The 21,742-nt window shown below is 40.5% G+C and overlaps 1 protein-coding gene across 3 annotated transcripts in view; it reads right to left on the bottom strand.

Annotated features, from left to right (window-relative positions):
* Positions 1-21,742, bottom strand: part of ATP9B (ATPase phospholipid transporting 9B) — a 313,712-nt gene that overhangs the window by 43,570 nt on the left and 248,400 nt on the right. For all 3 annotated transcript variants that reach the window (XM_006128867.5, XM_075921103.2, XM_006128868.5), the window contains exons 15-16: positions 18,871-19,119; positions 7,737-7,898 (exon numbers count right to left, since the gene is read on the bottom strand). In XM_006128867.5, the coding sequence (XP_006128929.1) occupies positions 7,737-7,898; positions 18,871-19,119 (411 nt within the window). The remainder of the gene's footprint in view (positions 1-7,736; positions 7,899-18,870; positions 19,120-21,742) is intronic.

Below are 21,742 nucleotides of genomic sequence, written 5' to 3'. Positions count from 1 at the left end.
ATCTGGGGGGGGGGCAGAGGACACGGTGGTTGTAGGGACATTCTGTGGAGAAACGGGTACCAAGGTTGTCTTGCCCAAGCCGGTGCTAGGAGAATTACTTGAGCTGAACTCTCTCTGATCTTCTGCATCACCCTCGGTATAAGCACCGTCGGTGGAAACGCATAAAGCAGAAGTCCATCCCAGTGGACTAGCAGCACATCCCCAAGGGACCCTTTGCCTATTCCTCGTCTCAAACAGTATAGATGACATTTTCTGCTGTCGTAGGTAGTGAAAAGGTCTATCTGAGGCAATCACCAAGTGTGGAAGATGCGGTTCAGGACATCAGGATGTATTTCCCATTTGTGGTCGTGAGGGAAATGTCTGCTGAGTGTGTCTGCCATGATGTTGCTCGTGCCTGGTAAGTAAGATGCTATCAGGGTGATGAGGTTCCGCATATGCCAGTTCCATAAGTGGACTGGTTTTGCGCAGAGCAGTCAGGAAAGTGCTCCTTCTTGACGACTGATATAATACATAGTGGCTATATTGTCCATCAGAACCTGGACAGTCGTACCGGTAATGTGCGCCTGGAAATATTTGCAAGCGAGGAATATGGCTTTTAGTTCCAGTATATTGATATGTACAACGGCCTGTGTTGAAGACCATTTCCCCGTCACGGACATGCCACTGATGTGTGCGCCCCAGCCAACAAGGGAGGTGTCTGTAATCAGTTGGCTTGATGGCTGTTGACGTTGGAATGGAACCTCCGCTAGAAGATTTTGAGGGTTCAACCACCAACCTAATGATCTGCGAACTACAGCAGTTGGATTTATCACCTTGTGAGTGCTGTGTTTTGTTAGGGTATATACTGATGCCAACCAATGTTGCAGACAGCGGAAGTGGAATCTTGCATGGTGAACCACAAAGGTGGTGGCAGCCATATGACCCATGAGGCGGAGGCATGTGAGCATAGTCACTGTAGGGGCTTGGATGATGACTGTGGCTAGCTCCTGTATAATCTGAAAATGCTCAAGGTAAGTAATCACGAGCGGTGGTGCAATCTAGGCGTGCTCCTATAAAATTTATTATCTGTGTAGAATCTGCTTGTTGATTATGAGTCTGAACGACTGGAATGTTTGTCTGGCTACTGTGATCATATGTAATGTTTCTTGCCTCGACTGGCCTTTTATAAGGCAGTCGTCGAGGTATGGAAATATAATCACACCTCTGCGCTGCAGGTGAGCTGCTACAACTGCCAGAGTCTTCTAAAAGACTCTGGGGGAGGATGCAAGTCCAAACGGTAGAACGCGATATTGAAAATGATCATCGCCAATGGTGAAGTGAAGGAAACGTCTGTGAGCTGGACGGATCGTTATATGAAAATACACATCTTGCAGTCGTCCTTGTCCAATGATGGTATTATCGTGGAAAGGGTCACCATTTTGACCATTGATGGTGGAGGTACTTGTTCAACTTCCTGAGGTCAAGGATAGACCTCCACCCTCCGTTTTTTTCCTCTGTAAGAAAATACCATGAATAGAACTCTCTTCCTCTGAACTGGGGAGGAACGGCCTCTATAACTCCTATGGACAGCAGATGCTGAGCCTCCTCCTTCAATAGGGTCTTGTGAGATAGGTCCCTGAAGAGAGACGGGGTTGGTGGATTTGTCGGTGGTATGGTCGTGAAGGGGATGGTGAACCCGAATAACACAAGTTGTAATAGCCGCCCATTGAGCTTGAAAAGGTCGTAGTCGATGGTGAAAGAGATAGGTAACCTGCTGTTTCACCTTTACTGGAAGGACTTGCTGCATGCCCTCGACAGAAAAGTCAAACTTGCTCCTTTAATTTTGCTGGTTGGCTGTATGGGGTGGTTGGGATCATCTGCGCTGTGGATGTTGACTTGCGCGCGACAGGTCTATAGGTCGTTCTTGATGATGTTGTCTCTAAAAGAGGTAGTCATACCTCCTCTGATAGTACCTTCTGCGCCTAAAGGGAGGTTATACATTCCCAAAGTGCGGAGCGTTGAGCGGGAATCCTTTCCTGAATGGAGGACCTCATTTGTTTTTTCCGCAAATATTTTGTTTCTATCAAACGGCAGGCCTTCCACTTTCGTTTGATGCTCCTTGGGGACTGCTGCAGAGGTAAGCCAGGATGAGCGTCTCATCACTATTGCTGTCTCAGTGGTGCAGGCTGCTGTGTCTGCCACATCCAATGAAATTTGTAAGCTTGCTCGCACTTCTGCGAAACCTTCTTGCACGTAGGATTCAAGAAAGGGCGCTTGGTTTCTGGTAAATACTGAGGCAGCTGAGCTATCTTCTCATAGTTATTAAAGTTGCGGTTAGATAACATGGCAGCGTAATTCGCTATGCGTAAGAGCAGGGTTGTGGAAAAATATATCTTCTTACCAAATATGTCTCATTTTTTCACATCTGGCGTCGTCTTGTCCTGTGGTATTTTGGCACACTGTTGTGCTGCGTCCACCACCAAGGAGTTTGGCTGTGGGTGATTAAACGGGAGCTCCAGATTTTTGGAAGGAACAAAATATTTCTTGTCCCGTCTCCTGCTGGTAGGTGGGACCAACGCTGGTGTCTGCCAAATGACTTCTGCAGCCTCCATAATGGCTTCTTTGATAGGAATGGAAACTTTTGCACTCTGTCTTCGGTGAAGATTCTTAAATAGCCGATACTGCTTTGTTTGCACCTTCGTTAATTGGACCTCCTGGGACTGGGCCACCCATTTGAAAAGGTCTCGAAACAGTTTGAAGTCATCCAGCAGAGACATATCCCCTGGGAACACTGCTTCATCAGAGGAGGAAGACGAACAGTCAGGAATTGGGATGTCTGTCTGTTGGTCCTCCACTTCTGACAGTTGGCCCTCTTCAGGTTCAGACTGCTGTTTGGTTGAGCCTGGTCTACGTACAGGTGGGGACGGCTGGCGATTATGTGGTAACTGCGGTGACATATGTTGTGCTGGTGGTGGATCAGAGCGTGGAGATTGGTGACGTGCATTTGTGATAGTAATGACATGCAGAATAAGGAGAGTCATGACGGTGGTCGTAGTATCAGTCAAATGGGTGAGGTGACGAGTACCTGGACGATCTGCAACTTGGAAATCGCCTATCATAACTGGCATGCAGGGATCGATGCGGAGAGTAAGAGTAATGTGGTGACTGCCTGTGCGGCGGAGAGTAGGATCATTGCCTGTAGTGATCATGGAAATGAGAGCGAGCTCTGTATGGCGAGTAGTGAGACCTATTATAGTAGTGATGTCTTGGACTGTCCTGGAGGTAAACATGCTGAAGTGGTGATCAGTATAGTGGAGGCGAAGGGGAGGGACCCGGTGAGAATGTTGGAGATGGGGAACGGGGACTCCCCTGTCTCTGTGTTTTACTAGTCACGTTAGCCGGTGCTGCTGTTTGCGTCAGTGCCGGCTTCTCTAACGGTGCTGGCTCCTGCCTGCTTAGCGGCTCTGCTGATTTCTCTGCTGGTGATGCAGCTGTTTGCACCGTGGGATCATCCTGTGGTGCTGGCATCAGTGCCAGCTTGTTGGTGCTGGTGGAGTCCCCTTCAGTGCCGATCTTGCTGTAGAGGGTGGCTGTTGCAGGGTTGAATGGTGCGGTGCCGGTGGCTTTAAAGCATGGGTGCCACTTGTTGGCACTGAAACTGCCTTTGGTGCCGAGGGAGGTGTCCCAGGGGCCGGCGTCCTCTTTGTTTTTGCCCGATCCAGGTGCCGAGGGTCGTGGGGGAGAGCCAGAGGTCCCTGGCTTATCTCCTGTGCTGATTCTATTTAAAGGATCAGGCAGCAATAAGCACACCGGGGACGCCTTTCTTTTCTTTTGTGGAGCCAGCTTGGGGGAGGAGACCCTTCTTCTCCATGTCCCCCCTGGTTGTTTTGCAGCTGATTAGCCTTGGGTCCAGCGCCTTGTCAAACAGCAGCATTTTCGAGAGCATTTTCTGTCCCGGCGGGAGCAGGCTGTCAGTTTCAAGCAATGCCCACATTTTGGGGGGGATGTGAGCCTCCCCTAAATACCGTATGCATGGCATGGGCTCCCTACACAGAGCGCAATTGTTAAAACCTGGGGATCCAGGCATCCTTGGGTTATTGGTGTTTGTCAGGTTTCTCGTCAATTTCAGACCGTGGCTAAAGCTGCTACCGGCTGACTGGGGAAAGCTTTGGTTCAAATAACTTGTTAATGATCCTCTTTTTTTGGAATAACAAAGAAATGTTGAGTAAACAAGGGGGTAACCTATTTACAAACTATTTTTTTTTTTACAGTTCACCTGAGGAGATTGAAAGCACGCTGAGGAGATAAGAGCTCCATCTGAGGCTGAGGACAGTTGAGAAGAACTGAGCGGGGAGCCAGGTGCACACAACAATCAAAGGGCGCGAACAGCATGACCTGTTGATTGCGCATGCGCAACCCGGCTGAACATAGCTATTGGAAATCTCCGAGCTACGGCGCCAGGACAAGCCCAACTCCATCAGTGGAGCACCCACGAGGACCACTCGAAGAACCACCACTACTTACCCTGGACTGAGGTTCCAGAATGAGAAGAAGTGAGGGTACTTCCGATTGGTTTGCATGGCATAGAGGTTGAGCTGGGGAAACACCCAATTCTAGAAACTGGTATGGAGAAAATCCAGTCTGATGGACCATTTGTGGGTGAAGAACAGCGGCGGTGGCAATCCACCAGCAAATTCTAGGCCCCGGAAGGTACAAAGCCTCCAGGCGAATAGCATGGGCTATGCACTGTTCTCACAAGTGAAGGGCTTCCTGGCAGAGACGGGGAGGACCTGGAGGCCTGGTGATGCAGTACATAGCAGTTGTATTGTCTGTCTGGACCACCACACACCGACCCTGAAGATGTGGCAGAAAGCGAGACACACAAGGCTGACTGCCTTGAATTCATGAACATTGATGAGGAGCTGCAGTTCATCTGCTATTCACATCATGTTCATGAGGAGGTCCCCTATGGGAGCCCCCCAACTGAAACTGGATGAGTTTGTGGTAAGAGAAAGCATCTGTTGCAGGGTAAGGAATGGTACTCCAACCATCACCAAACAGGGATCCAACCACCAACGCAGGGAGAGGATAGTGAGATAAGGCACTGTGACCATCATGACCAAGTTGTCACACCCTGGTCAATACGCTGACACCAGCCAAGACTGGAGAGGAAGGAGTCAAAGCCTTACAAATGGGACTATGTATGTACATATCGCCATGTGCCTTGGATTCATGGGGCACATCCAGGCCATGGTCACTGGAAAGTTGGCAAGTGATCACAAGAGCTGGGTCAATGCCTTGAACCACTGCTCTGGCAGAAATGCTTGAGCCATGGTGGCATCGAGTGCCGCTCCTATAAACTTGATCCATTGCTTGGGCACAAAGGTCAATTTGTCAGGACTGAGGAGCAGGCCCAGGAACAGAGTATCCTGAGTGAAGGTGATGTGAGCTTCCATCTGCTGATGGGAGCAGTCTCGTAAGAGCCAATTGTCCAGGTAAGCCTGAGGAAGGCTGCTACTACTTCCATACATTGAGTGAACACCCTTGTTGCCAAGAGACCTTTTTCGCTGCCAGACCCAGAGCCAAAGGTGATGTGAAATGCACCGAAGCTCTTGGTGTCATGTTTTGCCTTTGAAGCTGAAAGGTGGACTCCATAAGAAGCTGCTTAAAATGAAAGTTTCACTCCTTTCTGGACTGAGGCTTGAAGGCCTTGCAGATCTTATACTTATCTGCTTGGTGAGCTTCCCTCAGGCACCCGAAGACATGAGTCGTGGGTGTTGCTCATTGGCATAGACTTCTGGCAAGAAGGGCTTTAATCCCTGGGACCCTGGCATGCCTCAGGTCCCAGAGGGAACATGGGAGAGAAGGGGAAACCCCTTTATTCTCGCTGCTACAAGGCTATCTATTAGTTCATTTAATAATAGTTAACAAAGCTAGGGATGAATGGTGTTGCAGTGCAAGAGAGCCAAAGTTTCAACAGCTCTCACTGGTAGTGAAGAGGAACTGAGGGGCTGTTGGGTCAGGAAGGTAATATATTTAGAGCATTGCATTGATACCACCCCCGGGGGCTCCACTGCCGACCCAATGGGTGGCCACAAGGGTAAAAACTTTCCGGCAGCTACACATTTCCATTGGAATACATACGAATGGACAATTGAAGAATAATATTTCCACCCAATTAGGCAATAGAAAGGACGGGTGGAGATATTATATACTTCTTGAAGAAGCTGCATTATGTTTTAATGAAAATTCATTTGATATGATTATATACAGTAATACAAAGTTATATCTCACAAGCTGTTATTCCACAATTTACAAATGACTTTATGAAGTCTAAAGATATTTTTGTGCAGATGAATTTCACCAAGAGTGAGTAGTAATATAATTACCAATTAAACTCTATGACCACAAATCATTGCTAAATTAGGCCCATTTTTGTAAAATACAATATTTTACAACCAGGCTCAAAAAACAAAAAATAGACAACAAGAATTGCCAGCTTTTGATATCAGTCCTTTTGCTATCAAAGTATTTTCAATTACATCCAATTACAAAAACAGTCCTAAATTCAATTTATTCTTTTGTGCATTATTATGGAGCATTTCTTGTTGCTGTGGCAGAAATTGTTTCAACATTTCCCTTATGAGCCTCTATTTCCAGCACTTTGGCCTGGATCCAAAGAGAGACCTGGGTATTGCAATACTGAGCTCTGAAATGCCTACCTTTTAGGTGCCTAGGAAAACACAGGAATAATGCTGCAATCCATACCTGAAAATGGAACAGCTTCAATGGGAGAGATTTAGGAAGTCCTATGTCAGAATATCCCATAGTTTAGTTGTTAGAACATTCTCCTGAAGACTAGGAGACTCCTACTCTTATTCCTACTGAGACATCATTTCTGCCCCCTCAGGCAGAATTGCCTAAGTGTAGACATATGTGAAGTTATGTGACTTAAGTGGGCTATAAGTCATAAGGTATGCCCTTCAGGACGACTCACTCTAGAAGGCTTACCTGATTTGGACCCTGTATATGAGGCTGGTGGGTAAATGCCCATCTTCCCCTGGCTTGAGGACCATTTTGGAGTGTAGGCAAGAGATAAATTCCTGGAGGAGCAATGGGCAACCTAGGGTAGTGAGTGGGCCGCAGGACTGGCCCTCCCTCATCTCAGTGGGTCATAAGGTTGTTATAACCAAGACAGTCTCCTGGGATAAGATAGTTTTGCTGTCTGTGCTTGTGTACCTACAATTTGTGGGGTGTGCTGACGGAACCATAGCAGTGCTTTAATTGGATGGAGAGAGAGCACACAGCTCTCACATTCGATGTTGCGTGCAATCAGCATGCACCTCACTTCACGTGCCCTTGATTTATGTGAGTGTCACTTTAGTAATACCAGTAGGAAAAAAACTATACAGAGGGAAACCAGTGGAATTTGGCAACCCTGAAAAACACAGATGGTACTTAAAGGTCTGGAACTTAAGAGTAATATTTAACAGAACTATAATAGATACAATGGGGACATTTTTGGCCCTGTTTGCGGAAGCTAATCTATGCATGAAGTATTGAAATGGCCCCATGCTATTGCTGAGTTTTGCCTAAATGGAGCATCTTGCAGCAGAGACTTTGTGTTAGTTTTCTAAAGTATCTTGTTGAATATTTTGTTGACAAACTAGTGTTATTTACCTCTTCCAAGTTTTAGGTATGTATAAAAAAAGCTCTTAGTAAAAACAAAGAATTTAAAGAATATTCAAAACATTTACCCGGACTATGATTCCCATACGTTTGCTCTCAGATGTGAAGGGGAAAATTTGCAGAATATAATACGTTAGAATCTGCCCTCCTGGAGTCTTCAGTTGCATTGAGGTCAGATCCCTGTTAACCAGAGTAAGACCAACACTCTCTGTCCATTTCACCAGAGCTACCTAAAGAAAGAAAAACACGTTGGAGCATTAAAGGTCAATTATATCCTTTTATAAACTACTCTAAAGCCAAGCAATTGACTTTAGGTCACTAAGAAAAAACAAACCTCGTGCATGGTGGTACATAATTTAAACAGGGAAATATTTTTTATAAAATGACAATACAACGATAGTGGTATACAGGCAGTCCCTGGGTTACGTACAAGATAGGGATTGTAGGTTTGTTCTTAAGTTGAATCTGTATGTAAGCCGGAACTGGCGTCCAGATTCAGCCTCTGCTGAAACTGACCACCAGTTCTGACTTACATGCAGATTCAACTTAAGAACCCCAAGCGTCCCCAAGTCAGCTGCTGCTGAAACTGATCAGCGGCGGATTCCAGGAAGTCCGGGGCAGAACAACTCTGCCTCGGGCTTCCTGTAGTCAGCGCTGGTCAGTTTCAGCAGCGGCTGACTTGGGGACGCCTGGGGCAGAGCAGCTGGGGTGCTGCCGGGTTGGTCCAGTAGTGCGCAGAGCGGCACTGCGGGACCAACCGGCAGCGCCCCAGCTGCTCTGCCCCAGGGTCCACAACAAAAGCCTGGTCTGCTGGGGGGCGGAGGGGGCACACTAGCTGCAGGGAACTTAAGAGTAATATTTAAGTACCATCTGTGTTTTTCAGGGTTGCCAAATTCCACTGGTTTCCCTCTGTATAGTTTTTTTCCTACTGGTATTACTAAAGTGACACTCACATAAAACAAGGGCACGTGAAGTGAGGTGCATGCTGATTGCATGCAACATCGACCAGGGACACGGGGAGCTCTGGCAAAGCCTCAGAGGCGCGGGACCCCGCCACCGCTGCGGCTTTGCTCCCGGTGCCCCAGAGCAAAGCCTCAGAAGCGCGGGAACCCGCCGCGGCTGCGGCTTTGCTCCCGGTGCCCCTGGTCTGCTGGGGACCGTCTCCAGCAGACCAGGGGCACCGGGAGCAGCTTTTCTCGCCCCAGAGGTCGAGGTGGCAGGATCGCTGCCTGCGAGCTCCGGGGCGAGAAAGCCCCGTTCGTAAGTGCGGATCCGACATAAGTCAGATCCGCGTAAGTCAGGGACTGCCTGTATGTATTTTTATAAACTCACTATAAAGCATATAAACATGTTTATTTGAATTTATTTCTCATACACAGAAAGTTATTCACTGAAGAGAGGTTGTACCATCCTTAGAGTGTAGTGTGCAGAAATATTTTCTATTAACAGTTCTAGTAGTAAAATGAATTAGCTTTTCTAAAGGAATGTGTTCATTTAGAGTTAACAGAAGACATATCGGAGGGTGTATGCAAAACATAATACAACTGTTTTCTACACTGTTCACAAAATATTAATACAAAATGAATACAAAATAATTGGACTATTTCAAAGTTAAGCAGTTTTTGCAGCATTGTGATTTCATACATGTTTACTTTTTACAAACAAATAAAAAAACGTGTATTAAAGTATTTTTCAGTATACTATAATCTCTTAAACCTTCAGGTTGATTATGTTTCCTATAAAATGTACTATACCCGTGTTTCTACTTTGTAACCCACTTGTAAAACAACTCTATGAGTCAAGATCAACCAAAAGTGCTCAGAGAAGTAGTTTATTTTACTTAGGCGGGTGATGGGGGTGGGGGATGGGAGGGTGGAGACTGCTGCAATGTACACATTTCATAAACACTGTCTAAAATTAATTTCATTGCATCAGAAATACACACCCTAGGGAAGAGTGAAAGAATTACTGAGAACTTCATAGACTTCTTCCAAAGAAGCAACATTTTGAAAAGTTACTAAACTTTGTAGCATGCTACTTACCTTTTGTTTTGTTGGACAATGCCCTTTACATACTGCTGTATCCTATTTTTCAACAGTCTTAAAATGACTATTGAAAATATTGAGCAAAATCCCCGTTAATTTAGGAAAACTACTTTATCACAAAAAAATTCCTTACATATTCAATCGGTAATTTATGTTAATAGATTTATTCTCCAAATTTCTACTCCGTAAACTTTCTCCCCATTTATCAAACAGGAGCTGGATTAGATGTCTAAATACCTTCAAAAAAATCTAGCCCTAGGTTTTCAAGGATGAACCTGACTATTGTGCTTAGGGGCCTATGTAAGTGTGTCTTTGTATAGGGCCTCTGCATTGAGGGTCAATTTCACTTCCAAAAGTTAAACCAGTACTGAAATCTTTGGTTGGCATTGATTGTCATAGTTCCATTTACTTCAGTGGAGTCACAATTGATGCCAGCTGAGAATCTGCCCCAAGGTACATAGATTTTTAATTTTGTATATATATTTGTATTGTGTTTAAATTTTTTTGTAAGCTGCCTTGAATATTTTAAATAGAGGGGCTGGGTAAAATATTTTAAATAAATAATAAATAAATAAATAGATCACTCTGTGTAGCCCCTTTTGGAAGTTAAATTAGAAGGCGGTGGCCTGAGTATCCTAACAGATTAATACAGGATGTTGTCTATGTCTAAATTCACTGTCGGCACAAATAAATGAAAACATGGAAGAGATGGCTCCTGGAGGAGGAGAAGAACATTTAAAAACAAGATTCTTAGCTCCAAAAATCACAAAGAAAACCTATTAAAGATTTTCTTCTCCAATAAAACTAGCATATAAGCTGCAAATGATCCAATACTCCCAAGGTTAATTTTCAATTTTCACAGTGAAAGGTTAGTATTACAGTCTGACCTGTAAATTGCATCTTTCTGTTAATACCCTATCATCTCATTTGTGTCCTTTTGCAGCTAGGACTTAAGCATTCTATATCTGGTGACTCACATGTGTTTATTATTTAGTTCATGCTTGGCTTCACAGAATTTGAGTTAGCAGTTTGTAGCACAGTCATTTTAGATTATACCTGGGCTACCACTCTTAAAAGTTTATTTAGAATTGACCACTAGTGTTACTGTTATCTAACAGGGTTATAAGACACAAGAGTCAACTATGTGGTTGAAAGGCTTTAGCTTAAGATAATCATGTTAGATTTACATTGCTACCAGCCAGATAAAACAGGCATTTGACCAACATTCCTAAGCTGATTCTTCAAATGTTGTTCTGTGCATGCAAGATCTCATGCCTTAACTTGGTACTAAGGACCAATTTTCATCAAAGGATGGCTTAACCTCACTCTTCTTATTTGCTCCAAATCTGTACTTGAGTTTCAGTCCTAGGCAGCCTGGGATCCTTGGGGAAAGTGTCAAACTCTGTCTGATGTATTACAAAATAACCATCAAAGGCCTGCATTAGCTGCAAAAAGTCATTCAAAATGGAGAAGAACGCTTATCCAGGGAAAGAAATAGGACGGTATGGCCAGCCTAGTTTGTAAAATAATTTGCAGTTTGCATTTTTTTTTTAATAATTTGAGTTAGTCTCAGTTGTGTTTAACAATACACGTCAAATGTTTTGGATCAGATAATTGGTTTCTTTTTAAAAAGTGGTAATATTAAATATACACTCTCAAGTTAAAACGTATATAAATATTAGTAAGTCAACCTTAAAATGACACACACGCTCTACATTTGAAATATAAAGTAGATACTTTATTCATTTATGCTAAGATTTAAAAAAATAGGAGTCTAATCTTAGGCTCCTAAATTAATGTTCCTGCACCTAAATTAGTGGTCTGATAGTCAAACATACTGAATACCTCTATTTTCTTTTGATGTCAAGAGGAACTGCTTGGGATTTATCACTTTTAAAAAATCAGTTCACTAAATTAGTATCCTAACTTTAGGCTCCTATTTTTAGGAGTTCGTATATTAGCATAAGTTACAGATGTATATGCACAGCCTATTTTGCAAATGTACAAAGTAACTCTCATATCAGTTATTTTTATAACAGTTGTACTTAGCAAGAACAGCAAAAGCAGACTAATTATGCTTACCTCATTTTGTAAAGTGTAAGTAGTATGAGATTTTTCATAAGAAAAATGCACTACACTGAGTGCTATGCTACATACAATGACTTGGTCAGCCAGTAGAATGGGCTAATCTATTAGGCATTACCGGATTATCAAGAAACCTGCATTTCAAGTTGGTATTTAATTTAGTAGGAGATTTAATATTTTTCCCACACGAGGAGTAAAGGCAGACTGTACTGTGCATGACTGGCTGGCTGACAGTGAATGTGCACATCTTGTGAGGCACATGCAAAATGAGGCAGCGCCCAACAACAGCTATTAGTAGTTTGCACAACATCACACAGTCCTTTCATTTAATGGCCACCTAGTCATCCTGTTTAAAAACTGTATAATCATTTCCCTAACAAAAGCACAAAATGAAAAATATAAAACTAAACTGGGAAGTTTCTAGAAAACTGCATAAAAATAGGTAAGGTTGCTAAATGAGAAGAATGTAGTTACCTACCACATCAGTCACAAGATTCTAGTATTTATTTAAGATAAGAAAATGAATGGTTAAGGATATCATAAATCTTACACTGCACATATAACCAAACAAATTATTCTAATCAAGTAATAAAAATGTGAATTTTATAACACAGCTATCTTAACTCTAATCTAAAATTCACATTATTCTTTCATTAATCTCATAATACAAATATAGCCTTTTGAAAAAAGGAATAAAATGTGCACATATATGAACAGTCATACTGATCAGTCTGAGAAACTCAATCTACATAATTTTATTACTATCATTAATGTTCTAAAATTTTTTCAATAAACTTCATCTGTAACTTTATTCTTAGGAAACAGCAATAACATTCTTTACTGCAAAATTATGCATGCCAATTAATATCTATCTATCTATCTATCTATCTAGCAACTGATAATATTTCTAATATATCTTAACAACTTAAGATACTTAAATAAACAAGCCTCAAATCAAAAATGTATTAGTCAGACTTAAGGTTTTGGTGAAATGTGCAATGTTCAAGATATTCAGAATGCAACAGATCCAGGAAGCGATTTTTAAGTGCAAAGCCTATTCAATGGTGGGAAGCAGAATCAGGGAAGCCTCATCTCTTTTCATCTTCAAAGCATAATCTTCATATTAATTCTGAGAAGAAGAGGTGAGAGGAAGGCTTCAGAGCAACTGAGCCTGCCTTTCCCTTTCTCTTTTCTTCTCACGAACTCAGGAGTTGTCTATTCCTCAGGCATTCATCCAAACACCCAGTACCTGCTGAGACTGGGGACACAGGGGACCCAAACAACGCATTTATAACCCAAACAATGCATTTATTTGTTAGTTCTGGAGATTGTGTAGGATTAACTATCCCGCTTCACATTTTAAGTGATTAGTTTTTATTAGTGATGTGATATTAAACTTGTGCTAATGCAATTGGGTTTTTAAAGGAAGTTGTCACCCCCATTCCTCCCCTGCACCTGGAAGCAGCTCCCATCCCTTCCCTCCTGCACATTACTAAAAAGCTGCTGCTGGTCACATTCTAGTGCGAACCCTGGCAGAAATCTGGGCAGAAATGCATGTCACCCTGCATTCCTCCTTCCCCCCATGTCACCTCAGGAAGATGCTGTGCCAGGTACAAGGAGAAGTGGGTCCATCCTGAGAGCCCAGCCAGGCATAGTGTGTGTGTGTGTGTGTGCGCGCGCACGCGTGTATAACACCCCTCCTTTATCAAACCATAAAACCTTAAAGATAAGAAGATAAATAAAAAGAACCCAGCTATGCAGTTTTTCTTTTTAAGAGGCGCTCAGTCAACTTTATGTTAATTTGAATATTTGTATGATTTCTTGCTATTGAACTTGCTTGAATACAAGTAATTTTATCAGGTGTCCCATTGTCAGTATAGGGAACTATGGTTACCCTAGACAGCTTGAATAAGTTCAAATTAAGTTGACTTATGCATGTAAACTTGTGGATGGATCAGAATCAAACATTTAATACTGTAAACTGTACAATATACCTCAGATATAAACTGTTGCCTCATCTTGTCAAAGAGAAAATTATAATGTGTTTCTATGAAACCATGTTCAAATAGCTCTTTGAAGAAAGACATGTAGCTGCTCTAAATCTTTCAGATAATATTTACTCAGTGTACTTTATAGCCCATGAACCAAACTCCACTTTCAGTTTAATCAGTATAAATTGCAAATAACTTCACTGAAGCCAATAGAGTTATTTTCAATTTACACAAAATCAACCTGTTATACAAAGGACACACAGGGTATGTTCGATGCCATTTTTAAATAAAGACTATTCTTGTAGAACAGGTAGAAGCAGGGGAAAATGTTTTCACTACTACTCTAATACTCAATGTTTCCAATTGTTCAAGTTGTTTTCTGCAACAATAGTTCAGAGATGATTTTGGTTAGCAGTGAAGAATACTCAGTGACTGTATTCCTTTTATATTTACAAATGATTAGTTAATGACTAACATTTGTATTTTATTATATTTAATTAGCAACATTCACGGTAATATATAATAACATTATTAACTACAATTTGATCAGCTGGAAAAATGCCAGTCAATATTCAAGACAGGACATAGAGTAGTTATTCTTTATGGGTCTCGAAGGTCATGGAAGTGATGGGTTTATGCTACTGAATAATTTGCTCTTCACAAATACATTGACAAAACACCACAATTAGTCTTGCTTCAAAAAGCACACATACAAAAATGAATTAAACAATGCAACATGTCTCATACATTACATCTTTACTTTTGTAAACACAAAAGCTGCTTCACTATGGATATATCATTTCCCTTTTCAAATTATCATTTTTGTGTCCTTGTAATTAATGTTAGAAACTCTATTGTCTCTTCCATATTAACATCTGAATGAGACAACTGACCATATCTTAATGTAACATTTAAATATTCAAAATGTTGGAGTTAGATGTCTGTGAGTATACAAACAGGAAGCAGGAAAAAGCATAAGCAATAAATAGCTAGCATATGAGTGTAGGCAGTCATTAAAAACCATGACTAATCAATCTTTCTTGACCAAAGGAGGCCAAAGGTCTTGAAAGGCCCCCATTCATAGCATGCCTCTGAATTACTTGGGTCTGTGACCTCTGAACTTTATTGCTCTACCTACTTAGTTTATATCCTTTTATGATTGTTCATTACATTAGATTAGCACTGGCTTTCCACAAGTGATGTGAACATACACTTATGACAGTTGAGCAAGAGTTGTGTTTTATTTTGTCAAAGGGTTTCCCAGTATGTACATGTTGTTTGCTATGCTGTAGCTGTAGAGGACAGAAGTGACAGACAAATGAAACTTTCCACTCTTTCAAAGAAAATGAAATATTGATCACTTATCATAAGAAACAATGAGCCTGGTACAAGTAGAGTTCATGTTAAGAATACAAAATCAGTTATCTCAGGCTACTCTAACATCACAATGACTGCATATTTTAGAGTGAAAGTATCTACTACTAAATGTGCATTTTTGTCACAAAACCATATATAAATGGAATTATGAAGAATTTCAAATGAATTGATTCATCATTAACTTTCTACTGTGGTTTTCATTAGAATAGTTAAACATTTCATGTGTTTTCCCACGTGGAAGAACACTTTATAGTTATTTGGTATATAACTGTTCTATAATATCTATTAGATATTATATGACACTAGATTTTATAACACAGAAGACTACCAATAAAATAACATTCGCTCCAGATCCATAAGCAAAATCTAAGAGAGCACAATTGTAATACTGAGGAAGTACAATGTATAAAACTAGTAAAATCTATTAAATGGTAATGTTGCTTATTAACAAAATATGTTGTGATAGGTCAATGCTGAGGTTAAACAGAAAACATCAACGGAACCATTTCCCTAAATAAAGCTCCAGGGTGCAATATTCAGAGCACTTTATTCAATAAAAAATGCTTTTAAAATGGTACTTTGGTGATTGGGAAACATTGGCATCATCTGTCAACCTAACTGCAGGAAAGTTCAATAAGCTAAACAATGAACCATTTACATTATTTTCCTTAGGCTCCAGTGATTTGCAAACATTGCATCAATAGAGATCTTTAAAAAATTATGATAAAGACTTCCTTCACAGACTTTTTTTGGTCATGACGCAATGTTTACATTATTTACATGTTTATAATACTGATATTTTACCTAATAGCAATAGTGTATTAAATTAAAAGGCACTTGTTTGATATACTAATTTTACTAGTTGGAAAGAGAGGTAAATTAACTTTAGAAGATAAAAAGTACTCTTAAGACTGTACCTTCATAAGATATTTGGTAAATGATTATGCTTCGTTAGTTTGTAGTTTGAATTCTCAAATTTGGGTCACTGAATACATAGCACTCTCAAGATGGACACCATTGCCTTTTCTCCCTTAAAAGCAGCCTGCACCAAGCTTATTTCCAGACTCATATTGCCTTGCACTATTTTCCTTCTTCCTATCCCCTTCAAACTATGAAGTTCCATTCCCACTCCATTCAGCCACACTCAACCTGCCAGTTATTTTGATCCAGTTCTTCCTCAGCTGGACAATCTCTCTTCCTGTTTCCCCCATCAGCTTCCAGATGGCACAGTATCAACATTTTCCTGTGTTCATACTCCCTGCTATCTTAGGCACCATATCAGTTACACAGGGCCCGCTTCTTCTATGCTCAGGCCCCCCAGCATCAATCTGATAAGCTCCTGATTTCCTTTCTCCTCTAATTTCTCTTTTCAACCCTCCATATAAAAATCTATCATTTATCTTTTCAGCATCCACCAAAGTGCTCTTCCTTTCTGCTAAGTCAAATTCCTACCTCCTTCCAAAAGTCAAGCACTTTCATGCTATCCTACTCTTGCCCTCATCCACTAGACAAAAGTTAAGTTTTACACTTTTACAGCAGGTTTTTCAGGCTCCACACATAACTTCCATGTGAGCACAATTTGCACAGTGTTACTACCTGAGCATATGTTACTCTGATGTAGGTCAATCTTTGATTCCAAGGTCAAAGAAATGTTAAATCTTTAAGTCATCTGCGAGTAATATTTTATTTGCTTATCTAAAAAAATTTATTATTACATTTTACTGTATCTTTCTGAATTCCTATCTAGATTTTAATTGTAAAGCAATGGATGACTGACTTAGCCTGCCATTTTAATAATTTAAGACTAAGCCAGTTATTCATATGGATTCACTTTACAGTTCCTAGACCCTATGGACAGTAATTATTGCATATGAAATACCCATAACCCTACTTGGCTCTATATGAAGGCAAATGTCAACAAATATAATGGGATGGCGTTTCCTAGAAATACAATCTGTAATTTGTGTCTATGTTGAAAAAGTACAGCTTGAGGAGCCAGGATTGTACTAATATTTTATATGGCAAATGTTTCATATTTATTCCACATTTTCAGCAAGCAAAGCATCTATCTTTAGCCCCCTTATGGCCAGATTACCTCTTCTGAGGGCCCAGGGCTAGTAGATTTGTGGGTCCCTCTAGGCTTTGGGGTGAGGCCAAAACTGAGGGGTTAGGTTTGTGGGTGGGGGCTGCTAGGGAACAGGCTGAGGGTTATGGTGCAGGACCTGGGCAGGAGGCAGGGTGTGGGAGCAGGCTGGGAGTGGGGTGCAGGTTTTGGGTGGGAGGTAAGTTGCAGGAGCAGGCTGGAGGTATGGTGTGCAGGGTTGGGCAGGAACAAAGGTGCAGGAGTAGGCAGCAGGTCAGGGGTCTAGGAGGGAAGGGCAGTGTGGAAAGGGGTAGTGGATTGGGATGCTTACCTGGCACAGTTCTGGGGGGTGCACAGGTGGCTCTGTGGAGCCCTGCACTTACAGGCTCCGCCCCCCAGACACTTCCATTGGCAGCAAATAGGAGAAGTGGTGGAAAAACCTGTAGGTGAGTGCTTCCCAATGATGCCATTCCCCCAGCCGGGGACTGGAGGAACATCAACGTGCAGAGCTGCTTCCTCCTTCCCACCAGGCAGAGCCAATCATGCAGGGGCTTTAGTGCTGGCTGCCTGCTGCTTCTGCCTGCTGCGTGTGGGAAAGGGCCAAGCCCAAGCCTTGTGGATTGCTAGATCAAAGGAAGCCCACAGGCTGTAGGTTCTCCACCCTGCTCTAAGCACGCTAAACTCATCTTTAAACACACAAATCATATTTGACTGCTCACGTGTTTGCTTATGGAAATCCAAATTAGGATTGAAAACATGCTACTTTGTATTCTTCTTCCTCAGAAAGGATACAACAAAAATACTTCTGGAATTCTATGGGTTACTTTACTTCTGTGGAATTTTGAATCCTGAGCTGTGTGTCACTCCCATGAGCATACTCTTTTAAGAATTTAATCAGCTAACATGAATGATACATTTAGGCCATGATATAAAAATGCATCCCTATTCAGCACAGCACTAAAGCATGTATTTAACTTTGATAATATGTAAAGTACCACTGACATTGATGGGACTTGTGCTTGACTTAACTGATTTAAATGGAATTTACACACACACTCAAAAGTTAAGCATGTGCTTATGTCATTTCCTGTATTTTTGAGCTTTAATTTGTGCTGAACATTATAATTCAAATCTTTCAAGTTGTCTAGGGTTGCTTGAACTAAATGTCTTTTATGCATACATTTAAAAAAAAAAAATCCACTCATGCACCTAATAAATTGTGTCATCCACTGCTTCACCCATGTCTGTAAAGGGTAATCTGGTTCTTTGTCATTAAGAATGAACATTTGTATTCCTGTAGAACATATGTTGCATTACTATATTCTAGAGCAAGGTCCTGAAAACCAATTTATATACTCAACTATTTATTTTTTACAAGTAGAGTACTTTCATATCAAACCCACGAAGCTGATTCCACAGCTTGAGTCAGTCAAACAGGTCAATCCTTCATCTAATCAGCATATTAATTTATTTTCTCCATGTGTTTGTAATCAACTTTTTTTCTTGAAGACTATCCTCCAAACATTAAATGGCTCAAAATTCTGCTCTTAGGTTAAAGATTTTTTTTAAAAGAAACTCAATGTTACTCACAAACTAAAACATTTTAACATGGCATACTAACCTCATCAGGACTAGAAGCCTGATAAGTTCGATTTTCATCACTGAAGTTCTGATCCACTTCTGCATATTCTGTTTCTCCAGTCACTCCAGCACGAGATTCGTAAACTGGGGTCACATTGTGACACAAAGCAATAGCTTTCACTGCTTCATGTATCCGACTGCTGACAGTCTTGCGGACCTTGGGTGTTGAGGACTGAATTTTTCTGGAAGGTGTTGAGCTAGTACTGTTTCCGCTAGATTGGGACTGCATCTTTAAAATATAAAAAACAAACATCCTAGGCAATGAATAGTGGATAAATTCAATGAAAGAAAGAAACTAGATGAATGGCAATGCACACCTAAAACACTCACCCTTTGAAAACAACTACATGAGGGAACTAGTTTTAAATCTTCTTAGGAGTTCTAGGCTTGTAATCAAACCACAGTTCTAATACAGAAGTTGGCAGTCTTTGGCTTTGAAGAGACCTAGGAATATGCAAGGGGTGTTGTACCTCAGTCCTGATCTATATTGACAGAGCAATGTGCATATTATAGCATATCATCAACCTACTATGCATTTCTCTTTCCAGACCTATCACTTCCTTAATTTGTATGCATTTTAGTTTGAGTCTATATTCATTAGAGGATTATTGAAAAATGAATTTGCTCTATCTTCTGATACTGTAACAATCTATTATAGTTTTACAAGTCACCTTTTACAGGACTTAAAAATACCCACTTAGTCAACAATGTTAAAACAGATACCTAATGAAAAGGGATATTTAAATAGTGTTTGCTTATATCCCTGATACTGTAGGCTGCAGAGTTCTCTTCTCCTGTAAAACCTCTCTCAAGACCCACCTTTTCCTACAGTCTCTCAAATAATGAGCCTATAATTCAATCATTTTACATAATAGCTTTGCTTTTAAGCCAGTAACTAACTGGACAGGCGCAGAACCATAAACTTTTTCCCAGTATTTCTTCCTCTCTCCCATGCATGTTGTTTTCTCTCTTACAACTCAGTCTTTCCATGGTCAATTAAGACTTTAAGTATTTTAGGATGGGGACTATGACCAATATTTTTAATATGTGCCTGCTCTTCAGAGGGTAGATGCTGAGGACTTCCTGAAAACAAGGTCCCTTTAACTCATGTCTAGTTGGACATTCCAAAAACGATACACCTAAAAATATCACTAGTCATTTTTGAGGATCGTGGCCCATGTCTCTTTCTTCATCTCCAAAGCAAAATATACACCTCTGGAACTATAGGTAGACCACTGATTTTTACCTATTAATGAGAGATTTCTTTATCAATTAATCTAGTTCATGTAACAGTTGCTTTACAGCATGAACATTTTCTCTGGTTTTGGCAGGGCACAGAAATCTAACAATGTAAAAGCTACCCATTTGGCAGGTGGCAAAAAAAAATAAGAATACCGATTTCATTTTAAAATCATGTTGCTGTTACAGTAACCACCGATTTAACACCATATTTTTGTCATACTCCAGCCATGCTCAGCTGAACCTAACTGCATCTCTGGGAGTGAAACTGATTATATTTGATTTCAGTATTAATCTATTTTGGAAAAGGATTTTTTGGTTAGATTATGAAATAACTTCTTTTCATCTCACCAGTACAATCAGACACTTTTCGCTTCAGAGTAACTCAGATATTCTTTTTACAAACCAAGCCTTTTCTCTCCCGACTGCATGTACTGATCTGCTGAACCGTGAACATTCTGCCCATCAAATTACAGTGCTGTCTAATAAAGGGTTTAACTTTCTGCTCATCTGGCACTGTTTTTCAGCTATTGCTTTAAACCTCTGCATTTGCATTCTGCTAACACTGATGGCATTACAGCTGCAAATAAATTAAGCTGATTTACTCCTTCTGAATTATGTTATGTTTATTGATGCTTGTATAATTTAATTTCACACAAATTCCATTAAAGATTATGCCCTCTATCACAAAATGCTTCCAGTGGGGAAATATAATCAGGTTATAATAGATTTGTGTGTTGCATTACAGTGAACCTACTAGACTATTGTCATCTTAATAATAAAACAGAACACAAACAAGGGATAAAAATCAATGTCACATAAGAACCGGTGTCTGTCTAGCTGGCAGCTTCTATTACCATAAATTAAATAAAAAGCCTCACTATACATTTTTGATTGAAACAATTGTTCAATAGTTTATTTTGTGTAAAGGGGTTGCTTTATTTTCTGTTTGAAGTAGTTGCTTGCAATATAAAACATAATTAAAACATTATTTAAATATTAGGTTACAATACACAACACTGAAATACAGAAATATATTCTAGAAAAATAGCAAAGTTGCTTTCCACCAGCTAATAACTGCTAATCCGGATTTGGAAATCCTTGTCCATACTGGAAAAATAAACTATTTTTTCCTTTTTTAAAATTCAAGGGTAAATGCCTCACAATTATAAATATTTAAATCTGTTGCATAGCAGCAAATATTAAAAGTTTATTACAATGTAAAATTAATAAGCTAACCTTTTAGGTAAGCAAACATTTATGCAGTGTGCAGTTCTTTTTAATTAGAGATATATTTTTCCCAAAGTGAAATTAATGTTTATGAATACACCTCTAGGTTAAAATAATAGTTCAGTCTCCATACCCAGTCAGCCTTAGGAGACTCTGCTGATACTGACAATTGTAATTGTTTTATTGCTGTTACTGTAGACACCTAACATGATCCACTAAGACAAACAATTCTTTTACATAAATCACCTAACAGCCATTAAATGACAATGACTTTCAGTCAGTGTTATTCTAGTTTGAATTTGGACTGTTGATCTTAAGGAACAAAAGCTCTAAATCCCATTTCCAAGATGTATTGTTCCATAAGAAAGCTATTGTTTAACATA

The sequence above is a fragment of the Pelodiscus sinensis genome, chromosome 2 (genome assembly GCF_052426305.1).
Source record: "Pelodiscus sinensis isolate ZL-2025 chromosome 2, ASM5242630v1, whole genome shotgun sequence".
Lineage (NCBI taxonomy): Eukaryota > Metazoa > Chordata > Testudines > Trionychidae > Pelodiscus > Pelodiscus sinensis.
The sequence above is the reverse complement of the archived record's forward strand: the minus strand, read 5'-3'. Positions and strand labels throughout refer to the sequence as shown.